The sequence below is a fragment of the Phaethon lepturus genome, unplaced genomic scaffold, assembly GCF_000687285.1.
Source record: "Phaethon lepturus isolate BGI_N335 unplaced genomic scaffold, ASM68728v1 scaffold43508, whole genome shotgun sequence".
In the NCBI taxonomy this organism is placed as follows: domain Eukaryota; kingdom Metazoa; phylum Chordata; class Aves; order Phaethontiformes; family Phaethontidae; genus Phaethon; species Phaethon lepturus.
Genome location: NW_010556315.1, coordinates 1 through 13,133, shown reverse-complemented (window position 1 = coordinate 13,133; position 13,133 = coordinate 1). Strand labels below are relative to the sequence as shown.

The following is a 13,133-nucleotide window of genomic DNA, read 5'->3' as shown; positions in this document are numbered from 1 at the left end:
AGCAAGGGAGAATTATTCCCTTTAACAGTTTTCCTCCCTCTCTCTTCAGTCACATTTAGGTGTTTCCACCTAAACACCATTTGGGGCTTAATGTTTTTCCTCAGGGGAAAAACTCCATCAGCACCTACCAAAGAGCCATTCACGCACAGGGAAGAAGTCTAACTGTGTGTGTGTGTGTGTGTGTATTTGGGGGGTTTGGGGGGTTTTTTTGTTTTAAGGCAGTGAGGAAAAACTAAATTTTCCCTCTACTCCTATGAGTGCTATGGATATCTAGGAGCCACAGGGCCTCAGGCAGGTTATAGCATCCAACTACTTCCTTAGGTGCGTATAGCTTTAGGCACTCGTGAACAAAAATTGTAGTCATCATTCTCAAATTTCTTTGCATCATCTGCGAGCTCATAATTGCCAAGGAAAAATCCTCTGACCCAGCGACTCTGGAGTACGCTTGTGAGCAGAGCTTTTTCTGTAACAGTAATAGATTGACATGGTTTCATTAGAAACATCATGTGTCACTGGGGTATTAGCATTAGCTTAGGCTTCCAAATTTGATATTTCAAGTGCACTTAAGTAACCTCTCAGAGAGTTTTGGAAGCTAAATTAAGTTATCAAGTGTGACTCCATTTCACATTGACTTTGTTAAAAGAGCATTACGTAAAAAATTCCCTCTTGACTCAGATACCTTTAGTTTTCCTTTTTTGTTTTAAAAAAACCCCAAAGATTCCTGGCATGAAACATCTGCTGACGGCAACAAAATAAAAAATTATCCTAAGAATTGATAGATTTGCAAAATGTGAAATTTAAAACGAGGGACAGAACACAATGAAAATATCTGCAACCTTAAAACTAAAAGCAATTTAGCCACAACTAATAGCGCAGTTGGAATTCTCTCACATTCCTTGGCTACTGCTTTTGTCAAGCTCGTATTTTGCTTTCAGCCTTGACAAATCACCATCACCTGCTGCTTCGCTTTCTGGTTCTCATGCACAAGCCCGACAATACCACACGTCAGTCACACAAGCATTTGGGATAGGTAACCCTCCGTCTGGTTTTTTGTTTTGTTGATTTAACATAAAGAGGTGGGAACCGAAACATCCCGAATAGCAGAAACCCGCGCGACGCAGCACGTGCCGGGAAGAGGCGCAGGGCGGCTCCGCGCCGCGCGCTCGCTGGGCTGTCCCTTACGCTGCGGCTGGGAGGAACAGCCAGGCGGGCCGACACAGGTTGCCCAGAGAGGGGGTAGATGCCCCATCCCTGGAAACATCCCAGGTCAGGCTGGACGGGGCGCTCAGCACCCTGATCTGGGTGAAGGTGTCCCTGCTCACTGCAGGGTGGTGGCACGAGATGGCCTTTAACGGTCCCTTCCCACTCAAACCATTCGATGATGAGCCCCTGATTCCAGCCCAGCCCCCTGCTCAGATCAGGGCTCGCCTCCAAGGGAGGTCCGGACCCCAGCCCAGTCGCACGGCTCATTCAGCCTAGTCCGGAGACCCTGCCGAGGCAGAGGCCGCACAGCCTCCCCGGACAACGGCACCGACCTTCCTCCAGGTCTGGAAAGAGATTGCCTGATGTGGGTCTGCAACGTGCCGCGTTTCCTACAGGCACTGCCCGTACCATCACCTCCTCGTTACTCCCACACGTCTGCAGACATCGCTCCGTGCTCCGGGAAGGCAGAGCAAGGACACTGGAAGTTTTCAGGGCAGCAAGGGCCCCGCAAATTTCCTCAGCTCAGGCTCTGCACCTTGGCAGAGGGAATCTCCCACCCCAGGCCTGGAGCTACCCAGGGCAACACATGGCTTGTGCCTGGACCGACATCTTCAGCAGGGAGGAGCGGAGAGCTGATGTGTACGCACGTGCTCAGGAAGGAGTTGTTTTTTCTACTTGCTTTAGAATTTGTAAGAGAACTTAAGCCTTAAGCCAAACTATGAACTGTGACCTGAGAAGACAGACATTAAGTTCTTTACTTCTACTCTGCAAGACAAGGGTGGGGAGGATCTGATCAGAGGCCGGATCGGGCCCCAACTCCATCCTGCGCAGCCTGCGGTCAGATGAAATCTCTTTTCTATCTTCGGTTCCTTTCCTCCACCCTTTTCCTGCTTTTTTTCAAACCACCTTCATTAGCACACCATGACCCATCCCGTCCTGCTCCGCTCTGTCCCCTTCTGCACTGGGACGAACAAGAAAAATTCTGCAGAGCAACATTATCCTTAGACAAACCTGCGCGGCGCTCGGGGCACAGCGCAGGCGTGTGAGCACGGCCACAGCCTGGGACAGGAAGGATGCACAGAGATGCTCAGAACAGGAACTAGCAGCCAGATTCTGCAGGTTTGTGTTTCCCCAACTACAACAAAGAATGTTCAGAAGCTGAAGTAAGGATTTTGCTCATCAAGGAACCCTGTCTTGGAGTTCAACATCAGCTTAAGAGAATCAAGACTGTTGGGTTTAACGTTCCTTTCATTTTCTCAGGCTATTTCTCTAGGGTGGAGAGGGCAAAGATTTTTTTGCAGGACCTAAGAATGACAACAGATCTACGTCCAACTACAAAGCAAAAGGAAATCTGTTAGAATAAAGAAGTACCATTTTGTGCACTGTGATTTATCAGTGCAGAACATGCTTCAGCCTAATCCAAAACACAATGAAGTCAAGGCAAGTCCAATGACTTCAACAGGACTTGAATTAGACCCTTCAAATCTCACACAAGCATGTGCTCACCGTTAAGCATTACTGCATGGGAGCCATAAACTGTGATGCAGTAGGCCCAGTAGAACAGTTGGGAACTTCACACAAAGCAGGGAAATTGTTGGCATAGTGAGAAGAGAGAGGTCTAGCAAATGGATTTAGCGTAGCATTCTAACAGTAATGGTCTTTCTGAGGCGTAGAAAGAGGCAGTAAAGGCATTTACAGGAGTAGGCTTTTGGTACGCGATATCTAAGGGATATTTGTCATGATTCACGCCAAGTTATTGCTGTAGAATTGCAAGTTATCTTCCAGCCATCTTTCAATTCCAGTGAAAGGAAAGAACTTCCTCAAATGTGTTTATCTAATTGCCAGCAATTTCCATTGCAAGGCAGATGAACTAAATAAACACAGGGTAGAGGCAGTTAACAGAACGCAGAGCATCTCATAAACAAACATTAACATCATGGCACTTTTTGCAGATTCTTGTTTCTTGGGAATGGGCTGCTTTGGGCAGCACAGCTGAATCACAGGCTGCTTTGAGTGGCTCGTGCTGTTGAATACACCAAAGGGCTACAAATAATGCTCCTACCAAAGCAGGAAAAAGGTTGTAAATTCCGATTGTAACTTACATGGCTGTTGAGCAAACTGCTTTTGTGTGATGTAATCCCTTCATTTTTTTGTAGGTTTTCAATCGCCATTTCAAGCTAAAGAAAATGTGCACAGGGAAAAAAAAAAAAAGGAGAAAAGAAAAAGAAAGGAAATCAGATAGTTAGCAACAGCCAGGATTATTATTCCTTTATTAATATTTGAATGATTAATGCTTTATATCCACAGGCTTGTGAAAAAGAGGCAAACAGATGAGGCACAGTCCTTATGGGATGAAGCTGCAGAGACGTTATTGTATGGCATGCAAACTAACAACGCAGCAAGAGTCTCTGGTAGGGTGAAAGAGCGAGACCAGGGGCCTTTTGGTCTTCCACTATATGCACTGCCCATTTATAAAAGAGAAGCAGCTTTCCTTCTCCTTTCGCCTTCATGCCTAGACCAAAACACCACCAGGCAGATACACTGCAGCAGGTCAAAGGAGATTTGCTACAGGGAAGGTGCATTTTACCCACATCTTTCAAGGAAAACGGGAAATAATGACTTCGGTGATTATTACTTCTTAACCTTTTGACAAAAAACTAACGGCAACTAAATAAAACGGGCACAAGGAGGGTTGGCACACAGAATGCCTAAGCTGTAATGGATAAGAGCTCTTTGCTACTGAAGGGAACTGCAAAGGGACTGAAGGAAGAAGACAGGTTTCAATTAAGTGAGCTTCTTCCCACGAAGACAGGCTGGCACATCTTGATGCTACTTGTGCTCATTGCCGTTGACCTCAGAGCTTCTGCAAGGTGGTCCCGGTGAGGCACTGCGGCCCCTGAAGAGCCCCCTCCCTTCCCTCTCTCTATAGCCCAGCTACGGCTGCTGCCTTGTGCCTGGACCCACTCTTGTCTCCTCCTTTCTGCTACTGGGGCTCGCTTGGCAATATTACTTAGCAGACGGCTGCTGGTCCCAGAACTCTCGTGCTCCTGAGCACAAGCTTTTTGCAGCTGAGAAAGGGAAAAAAACCCCAACCCAAACAAAAAAACACACCAAACCCACATTAAGGGACTGGCAGGAGCAGAACCTGCTGTTTCTCCCCAGTAGATGTTCTCAAAACCCTATTACCTATGACCTGTTAGTGCAGGCAGGACAAGGCAGCACACATCAGCCAGTAAAACTTGCAGTCAGCATCCATCTCTAGCATCTGTCCTCATTTAACATGCATGGTCGTGCACTCATCCGTAGGCACATGCACAGTGATCTGCCCATGGCCTCCTTCAGATACTAGTTAGCTCCCTGTACTCCAGTTTTCACTGACTCATAGCATGGTGAGGATAAAAGTAGAGATAAAACCAGCCATTTACAAAGCCAAGCTCTGTCAGAAAGGTGAGAGAACAGAATAAATCATAGCTAACTTCTGAAGTAACATTCAACAACCAAAGACACAGTCTGTGCCATATCCATCTCTGAATGTGATACTCTGGTCCAAGCACCTCCAGACACGTCCCTTGGTTTCCATCCAAAAGTGCTATTGCTGAATTCCAAAAAGGGTCAGTCTAAGACTATGTGTCCGTGGTTTTTTTTGAGAAAACAGTCTAGCACACCGTGATGTACCATGAGGAACCAAAGACTGACTGCTGATGCAGCCTTCAGGAAATGAGTCAGTGTTAGAGGGAGACACCATTTCCTTCCTCTGCTCAAGGAGCAGCACTGTGCCAGTTGAGCAACACCTCTTACGCAAGCACGAAAACACAAGCTTGTCCTTTTGGCATTTTGGTAAGTGACCCATACAAATGGACACCTGACATCTGCAGAAAAAAATATTACAGGGGAAAGACTAAAATAAAAGCTCTTAAAGAGCCCTGTATGAAGGTGAGGAGCTCTGAGGACCCACTTATGGGAGGTCTCAAGGATTTCCTCTCTTGGTATAGCCTAGTTTAAATGAAGATTACTAGTGCTCTAGGGGGACAGACATTGAATGGGACTTCTTCATGTGCTCTTTCAGCCCATTCGATGAAGCAGAACATGATTATTCCAGCAGATATGGAGGATGAGTTCCTGTAAATATTTGACGACTTTAGTGTACATACAGTCTTTACCAAATATCCCTCAACCTCCTGAGGCAGCTCTTGCACAACTGCTAATTCTGAAGTGCTACCTTGTTCCCAGTCTCCTCTGAAGACACCTTCCTTGCTTTCCCCTCCAAGGTCTCGGTGTCGGCTCTGCCTCAGGCATTCAACACCCTCCAAGCCCTCTGGCTTCCCCATTCCCTGCAGCTGCATCTCAGTTGCCAAGCCCCCACATTGCTGGCCACTTTGACATCCATCCCCTTTGCACTACACCCCCAAGGCCACATGCAAACACTATGGCTTCCTTATCTATATCTGCATGAGCTGTACTTTCTCTCCACAACACTCTTAATCCTGCCCCAAATACATTTTGCCAGGACTACAGCCTCTCTTTAACACCAGCCTTTCCTAGTCTCTATTTAAACAAGACATTGCAACGAAAAATAATGTTCCTGCTCATTGATTTGACTTAGTCATTGCTCTCCTTAAGCCTTGAACTATCTGTCCACCCATTATTATGCAAAATTCAAAGCAGTTATCACGGCTCTGCCCTATCCCCGTCCGACTCTGGTCTGTGCTGAAAGAACTGAAAGTCACACATAGACACATCCCTATACCATCTTCCATGCGCTATCTCACCCTCTTGAGCCCCTCCACAAAAGCCACAGACATTTTGTGTTAAAATCCCTTCAGAAATTTCATTCCTACATGCAACAGAGTGAATTTATTTCAGATGCATTTTCATAAAGGTCACTTCCTAATTCTTTTTTTTCCTGAACAGCTTTATCTCATGTGATAGACAGCTACGAACTAAATCTGTTCATGGAACAATTCTATTGACAAATATTCTACTTGGGCTTTTTACATTGTCCCCATCATGATGAAAATCGAAAAAAAAACAAACAAAAAACAAACAAACAAAAAACCCAACCAAGAGTAACGTTGTGCAGCTTTGCAAGATGCAGTCCCAAACAGGTGACAAGATCAGCAGCTATTCCTTCAAAATAACACGCTTGAGCAAAAATCAGAAGACGGTCCAGCACTAGTTTTTAACTATGAACAGTTAAAATACACACACACACTTCTCACACAAGAAATGAACCCCAGCTAATCCAGATGCATCTGTTATTTTCTCTTCCAACCAAAGCTAAAGGTTTTCCCCTACTTCTACCTAAGGCAGAGCACATTTACTCCAGGATCAAAGGCAACCTTTCAAGGCACAAAGATTCAAAACCCATGAAATCTATAGTCTAATACTCAGTGGGAAAAGAAAGTACAAGCCAACCAGCCCGATCTTCAAGAGTAGTCAGTAGCAAATGGCTCCTGTTTTTATCCCTGGGTGGTGCTGTTCACACTTTCAAATCTGGCCACATACACTGAATTACACCTACATTTGTAATTATGCTTACATACAAACGTATAAACACACGTAAGTCAGTCTGGAAAGGAAGGTGAGCAGCGTCCCAGAAAATGAGCTCCAACCCACTCCTGGCAGCAGCTGCCACTAAGGGCTGGCAGGTTCTCAGATACAAGCCCTGGTGGCTTCTAGCTGCGGAAAAAGGCTGGTTTGGGTTAATAGCTGTATCCCCCTGAGCCCCACACAGCTGTACAGCTGTGCTTCTAGCAACCTGGCACCTCGATTGACAGTTGGAGGGACATGATTAAAAAAATCAGAGCTTTAAAACATTTCTGTTTGATCACTATTATCCCTAAAATACATTTCCTGTAACATATGGCATGGATAGAATACACAATGGTGCAGGAGAGGCATACAAAGACGTTTTGATCACTGTGCATATGGCATGATCAGCTTGACATACCTTATGTGCTAATTATCCACTGTGTTAATAATGGATTTTTCAGGTCTCTTCCTAATAAAAAGTGTATTTATATATTTCTTTATTTTGGGTAAGCCAAGCCCTGCGTTCAGATGTTATACTTATTAGAAAATGTAAATATAAACAATTCTTCCGATTTAAAAAGCCAAAACAATTTGCTGGGGGGAAAAAACCAAAACCCCCAAGAATTTTCTCTTATCTCAGTGCTGCATAATTTCAGTGATCCACTCAGAAAGTTTGACAAGCCTCTGCCCACCAGCAAGAGAGACATTCCAAACTCTCGTTGAAAAATATCTGCAGTACACCAGTGTCTATTCTCTCCCTTGCATTTGCATGGCATGTTATACAGACATATACACAGCGATAACGATAGGAAGTTTTATTTTCTGAAGGCTTTTCAGTTCCCTTGGAATAATTCCTGGCCCCCGAGCTGCAACATCTGCAGGGCTACATACCGTTGCTGGAGAGGAGCGTGAAGTATGTGACAGAGAATGTCTAGTGTTTTCCATCCCCCCATGAATGAGATAGGCTCCCGAGCCGGAGAGGATCGGACTTCCCCCAATGTCCATGGTGATGCCCACCATGTTGTGAGAGGGAATGGCTGTAGGAGAGGATGCCGCTGTAGTCACCTGAGCTCCACCTCCCTGCGGTTCGAAATAGGATGCTGCGCTGCTGGGGGCGTAAATCTGAGCTTCGGTGTTGTAGGAGTAGGCAGCTCGTCTGTCAAAGGAACAACAGGGTCAGGAGGGGGAGAGGAGCTTGCGGATCTAATCTCATGGACAAGAGTTTCCGAAATCTGGACCACCTTTCGAAAAAAACTCGACTCCATTGCTGGTGGGATTTACCTTGCAGAAATTGAACCCTGTGCTGTAGGAGTCAGTCCCGACAACGTTAATCAGTCCCACGACAGCCCTGGAGCAAGGGCCCACAGCCACAGCGAGAGCACAGAGCCCCGGAGTCGCTCTGCAGCCGCTGTAGGCAACCTCGGCGCAGAGGGCTGGGAGCATCCCGGAGGGCAGCAGCGGCATCAGGCAGGAGGAAGAGGAAACCTTACAAACGCCCTTTCTTCCTCTAGCAGTTATGCTCCGGTTCCTAAGGCCGCCCCACCTCACTACACAGTGGGCTGGGCAGAGGAAAATACCGGACCCTTTTATGCAGGGGGGAGCCAGATTCCCTGGAGAGCAGCCCCTCCATGAGGTCAACGCTGTCTCCAAGGCCGGACTCTGGCTAAAACTACCCCCGCGCACACAACGTAGCATGCGAAACGGTTCCTCCCCGTCCTCCTTTCAACGGCGGGCAGCGGCGGCAGCAGCGCCGGGGTGGAAGGAGCCTGGGAGGACCGAAGGGCTCAACCCAGCTGGGAGGGGAACAGGGCTCTGCTGCAGCCAACAAGAGAGTCTTACATGGTTCCATTGGTATAAACAGCTTCTCCTCCTTCCACATACTGGACCTGGGATGGATATACGTGCTGCACGGACTGCACCTGAAACAAGCATCATAAACGCGAGTTACGGAGATGCTATTGCCTAGGAACAATGGGAGAAATTGCGTATTACATCCTTAAACAACTTTCAACCTTACCTTGACATTTAGGCTTTCTTTTTAAAATAAAATGAAAATCAAAACAAACAAAAAACCCACATGCTTAGGAATCCCAAAGGACGTATTTATTTTAAAAGGTCAAATTTAAATAAATAAATAAATAGCTGCTCCATGAGCAGTGGAAACAATGGAGCTGGGTTTCCTCTGCACACATGTCCCAGGGCTGGCTCTCCGCTGACTAATAAGGGTGAGATCATGCTGCAGCCTTTCCTTCGGAGAGGAGGTCGGCAGTATCCATCTACACCCCAGCCCCCTTTGTCATTGGTCTGAGAGGGACGTAGTTGCTCTCTGTCAAGTTTTTTTTTTGTGAAACTGAGCAACCAAATAAAAAATTGCTAGAGGAAAAAGTCAAGAGAATCAGACTCACTGTCCACATGAAGCAGCACCACATATGCCTGGTTTCTTAGGAAACAAGGACTGCAAAAGGCAAAGTTCAGATAAATAAAAATACTTGCATGGCTCTCTGTCACCTTAGCTTTCTATGAAGCCACATGCAGTCAGTACATTTATTTGTGTAATTAAAAAAATATCCCAAACACTTTGCCTCTAAAAAAATCTTTACAGAGGAGGACCGCTTTTAAATGGCAATTAAAAAATTAAAAGCATCCATCAAATCTTCAAATGTATGAAAGACAACTGCTACAGTAAAGGTTCTTTCTAAAATTTAAATATCTTGAGAGTTTCTTTCGCCATCAGTCTAAGAAAGGAAGAGAGAGATGGAGAAAGCTGCTCTCACAGTGATCTCCAGTTCTCTAATTGCACACAACTCTAATTAAGACCATGGATTTTTCTAAGCAGCTCTCTGGCACAGTTTCAAATGTCATGTGGGACATGGGGTCCTGTTGTCACGGGGGTCCCTGCGTGGTGTCTCACCCCAGAGATATTACCTGTTGTGGAACCTGCTGAGCTCTGGGAACAGAGATTTGCTGCATCTGCGCTCCTTTGGGAGCGGAGCCTGCTGCTTGGACCAAAACCCTCTGAAAGAAGAAGATATAGTAACATGCACTTACTTTCAGTCTGTAACACAGGTGAGTTAACTTCCATGGAATGCTTGCCACCTGCTCCAGAGGCAGCAGTACCCCTTACTCAGCATCCCTGTGGCCCCATCCTTCCAACACAATCTGCACCGGACACCAGCCTGAACTCAGCACCCTAAACCTGCGAAAAGCCGAGACCTGAATCCACATTTTCTGACATGGACTATCTTTAAGCCCCCACACAAGGAAATAACAGCGAACAGTTGATTGATGGGAGGAGCTCAACCTGAGGTTCAGTCACAGCTAAACAAGAACCACTGCTCACACATTCACATTTTCCTCCTATGGCTGCGAAGTTTCTGCGCTCACGGCTGCTATACCAAACCACGCTCTGCCTCCTGCGGCATGAAATCGCGCTCCCCAAGGCACCACAGCCCTTATGGTTTCTACCAGCACCACAGCTCAGATGGTTCTGCATCTCCCTTCAGTGACACCAAGGGCACAGAAACGCTTTGTGGGGCCCTGCGGAGGTCACTCTGAACACTGTCCTCTACCTCTTCACTGTCATTTCTGTCGTCCCCTTGCTCTTTGTGTTATGCCTGGCATTCAGCTTGAGGTTGGACACGTGCCTCGTAGAGTGCTCAGCACCTTGCAGATTCAGGAAAATAAGTGTGGGGACGTGGTGGATGGAAAGAAACAATTCAGTGAGGCCCATGGGAACAGAGCCTGGGATACCTGCATGACACTAAGAAAGGAAACATTCAAGCCAAAGATCCGTATGGCCTCTTAAACTGATGAGGACCTTCTCCAAGGAGACAGTCAGCCTCTGTGGCTTGGGGCTTTAAAAATAACCAGCAGATTGGGGTAACAGAACAAAAACTGCAAAAAAATCACACAGGAATCCTAGAAGATACCTTGACAATTACTGGCTACCTTATGTTTATGATTTTTAGCCCTCTGACACCCTCCCAACACGCCCTTTCTAACCATCCAGAGATTCTATTCTAGCAGAATTATAGGACTATGACAATTGCCCAGATTTCTAGGCAGCCTCTACACCACCACTCCCTAGGCTGACCTTCAGTAAGTCTGGATGCACTGGAGATCCTGCACCTGAGCTAGCGATAAGGAAACGTACGCTTATGCCAGCCATCACTTTGCCCATTTTGTCTCCAAAAGAGCTTGTAACCAGTGCACGATGGGAACATTTGTCCCTTTTTCAAGTCAGGCCTTGGCAATGCCACCTACATCAAAGTCTCAGCAAGATCCGTGCCTTCCTCCTACTTTTTACCTATTCTCTCTCATTGTTTTTACCAAATGACACATCTCCGTTGGCACAGCTGCCCAGCTCAGCTACTTGTGTAATTTGTCACCGCCTGTCCAGTTGCTCCTAATACCTTCCAACCAAAAAAATTAATCATCCCTGACCTGTAAGATGAGGCCATCCTGTTCATACAGCCTTTGCTCACACTGAAAGGTTGACCAGTGATCAACAACACCAAAGGCTGAAGTCTCACACCAGTCATGCTGCCAGTAGTTCATTCCTAATATTTTCTTTGTGCTGCTGGTGAGAAGGGAAGGTTCTGGATGCTCCTCCTTTTCGGCAGTCTTCCACAGTCCTCTGGGTCTTCCTTAATCCATGGAGTTCCATTCGATACTACGTGTCATGACGAGAGCACCAGCAAAGGCTGGACAGGTAATTTCATAATCCAAAACCGATGGGTTTTCTAAACTTCTTTAACATGTTGTCACAGTCAAATTCACACTAATGACTGATGATGCCTGAGATACTTGACACTATTGATCAGCGGTATCCACATCATTACAATACGAACAAGAAACGTCACCCTGAGAAATCGAAGATGAGAAGGCTGAGAGATGACAGAGCGCTGGCCAAACACACACCAAATCACACGATGTAAATGTCCAAGTCTCCTGGTGAATCGAATGCTCCTACCACAATTTTTAATTGTTCCTTTTCATCAGCATCCAAAGGCAGCTACTTCTTCTTATCTGGGAGTTGGAGAAGGGTGTAGCTAAGTTACACCCACCCATCCTCTTATCCCTCCGGCTTCCTGAGACAGAAACTTCTTTTGATAGTTCCCCAAATGGCATAAAAAGGAACCAGTTGAACTTAACCCTTCCCACTTCGTGTTAGGCAGCTTTCATTCATCAGCTGAAGCTGTCATTTCTCTCGTACAGGAGACCTCCCAAGTGCATCACACTAACCTGTATGAATCATTAATCCCACCCCCCCAATTTAAAATGTCAGGATCCACCTACCAAAGGAAGAGAGCAGCATGTGGCTCCTTCACCCGCTCCCCATACTAGCACTCTCCCCATCTCTTCTCGGTTGAGCTTGGTACCCTATTTGCAGAGATGCCTTTAAGTTTCATTTTCTCCTGCTTTTATTGACATGCTAAAAAATGACAACAGGATATTATACTGAAGCAAACACCAAACTAGCATGAAATTACTTCCTTGGGTAGCTAAGTTAAAATATAAATCTTAAAATCTAAATCTCTTGTTTTAAAGCTTGCATATTTGTAGGACTAACGTGTGAAATGTCTACGGCCTTCACCGACACAAAGTCCAGCAACAGGTTCTCCCCGCTACCTCAGCGAGCTGATTAATGATCCCCTCCCTCATATAAAACCCCTGGATTAAAATACATATGCCAGTAAAACAGGTCTCTTCTCCATGGAAACGGCATGCCCAGCTGTGCGTACGTTACCTGCTGAGACGCTGGCACTGGCTGCACCACCGGCGCCTGGGCTGATGCAGAAGTGTGAAGTGCCACAGAAGCTGCTGAGTCTGATCCACCCTCTGAACTCTGCATGCTCACTGCTGGGGAGAGCAGAGGGGAGATCAGCCAGGGAGAGCACAGCTACACACCGCAGCAAACCGACAACCCCAGGAGCAAAATCCCAGTGGAAGATCCAGGGGAAGTGCTAGGAAGGAAGGTAGTTACCTTCCTACACAGAGGACTCTTTTTAGTCTTGGAGCTAATTTTAATACAGTATTATATTAAGAAAAAAAGAAAGTTGCACAATTGTTCCACAGAAAGGAGAGGGAAGGAACAGAAAATGCACTTCTAAATATAACTGAAAAGTAGCGTTGGAAAATTATTGTCATAGTGAGGATAACTGCAGATCTGGAAGAGTAAGAGCATATTTTAAAAATAATTTTTTTCCCCCTCTGCCTTATCATGTTTAACTACTGCAAAAAAATTTTTAATCAAATCTAAGCACATGCCTGGAGCTTAGCTGACGCTTTCGTTTGGAAAGCGGGGTGGTCAGTTCGGGTTTAGAATCACAACCGATACTCAAACATGAATAGCAGAAGAACAGTGATTCACCATCACCTTAAAAAACCCCCAAGCC

The 13,133-nt window shown here is 46.1% G+C and overlaps 1 protein-coding gene across 3 annotated transcripts in view; it reads right to left on the bottom strand.

Moving 5' to 3' along the window:
- RFX2 (regulatory factor X, 2 (influences HLA class II expression)) overlaps positions 1 to 12,589 on the bottom strand; it is a 28,038-nt gene extending 15,449 nt beyond the window's left edge. The window contains exons 1-5 of one of the 3 annotated variants that reach the window (XM_010292437.1): positions 12,471 to 12,589; positions 11,366 to 11,369; positions 8,575 to 8,654; positions 7,627 to 7,891; positions 3,306 to 3,380 (exon numbers count right to left, since the gene is read on the bottom strand). In XM_010292437.1, the coding sequence (XP_010290739.1) occupies positions 3,306 to 3,380; positions 7,627 to 7,891; positions 8,575 to 8,654; positions 11,366 to 11,369; positions 12,471 to 12,589 (543 nt within the window). Of the gene's footprint in view, positions 1 to 3,305; positions 3,381 to 7,626; positions 7,892 to 8,574; positions 8,655 to 9,660; positions 9,751 to 11,365; positions 11,370 to 12,470 lie in introns of all 3 variants that reach the window. The other 2 variants (XM_010292436.1, XM_010292438.1) reach the window with 2 other exon arrangements.
- Between the last annotated feature and the right edge of the window lie 544 nt (positions 12,590 to 13,133).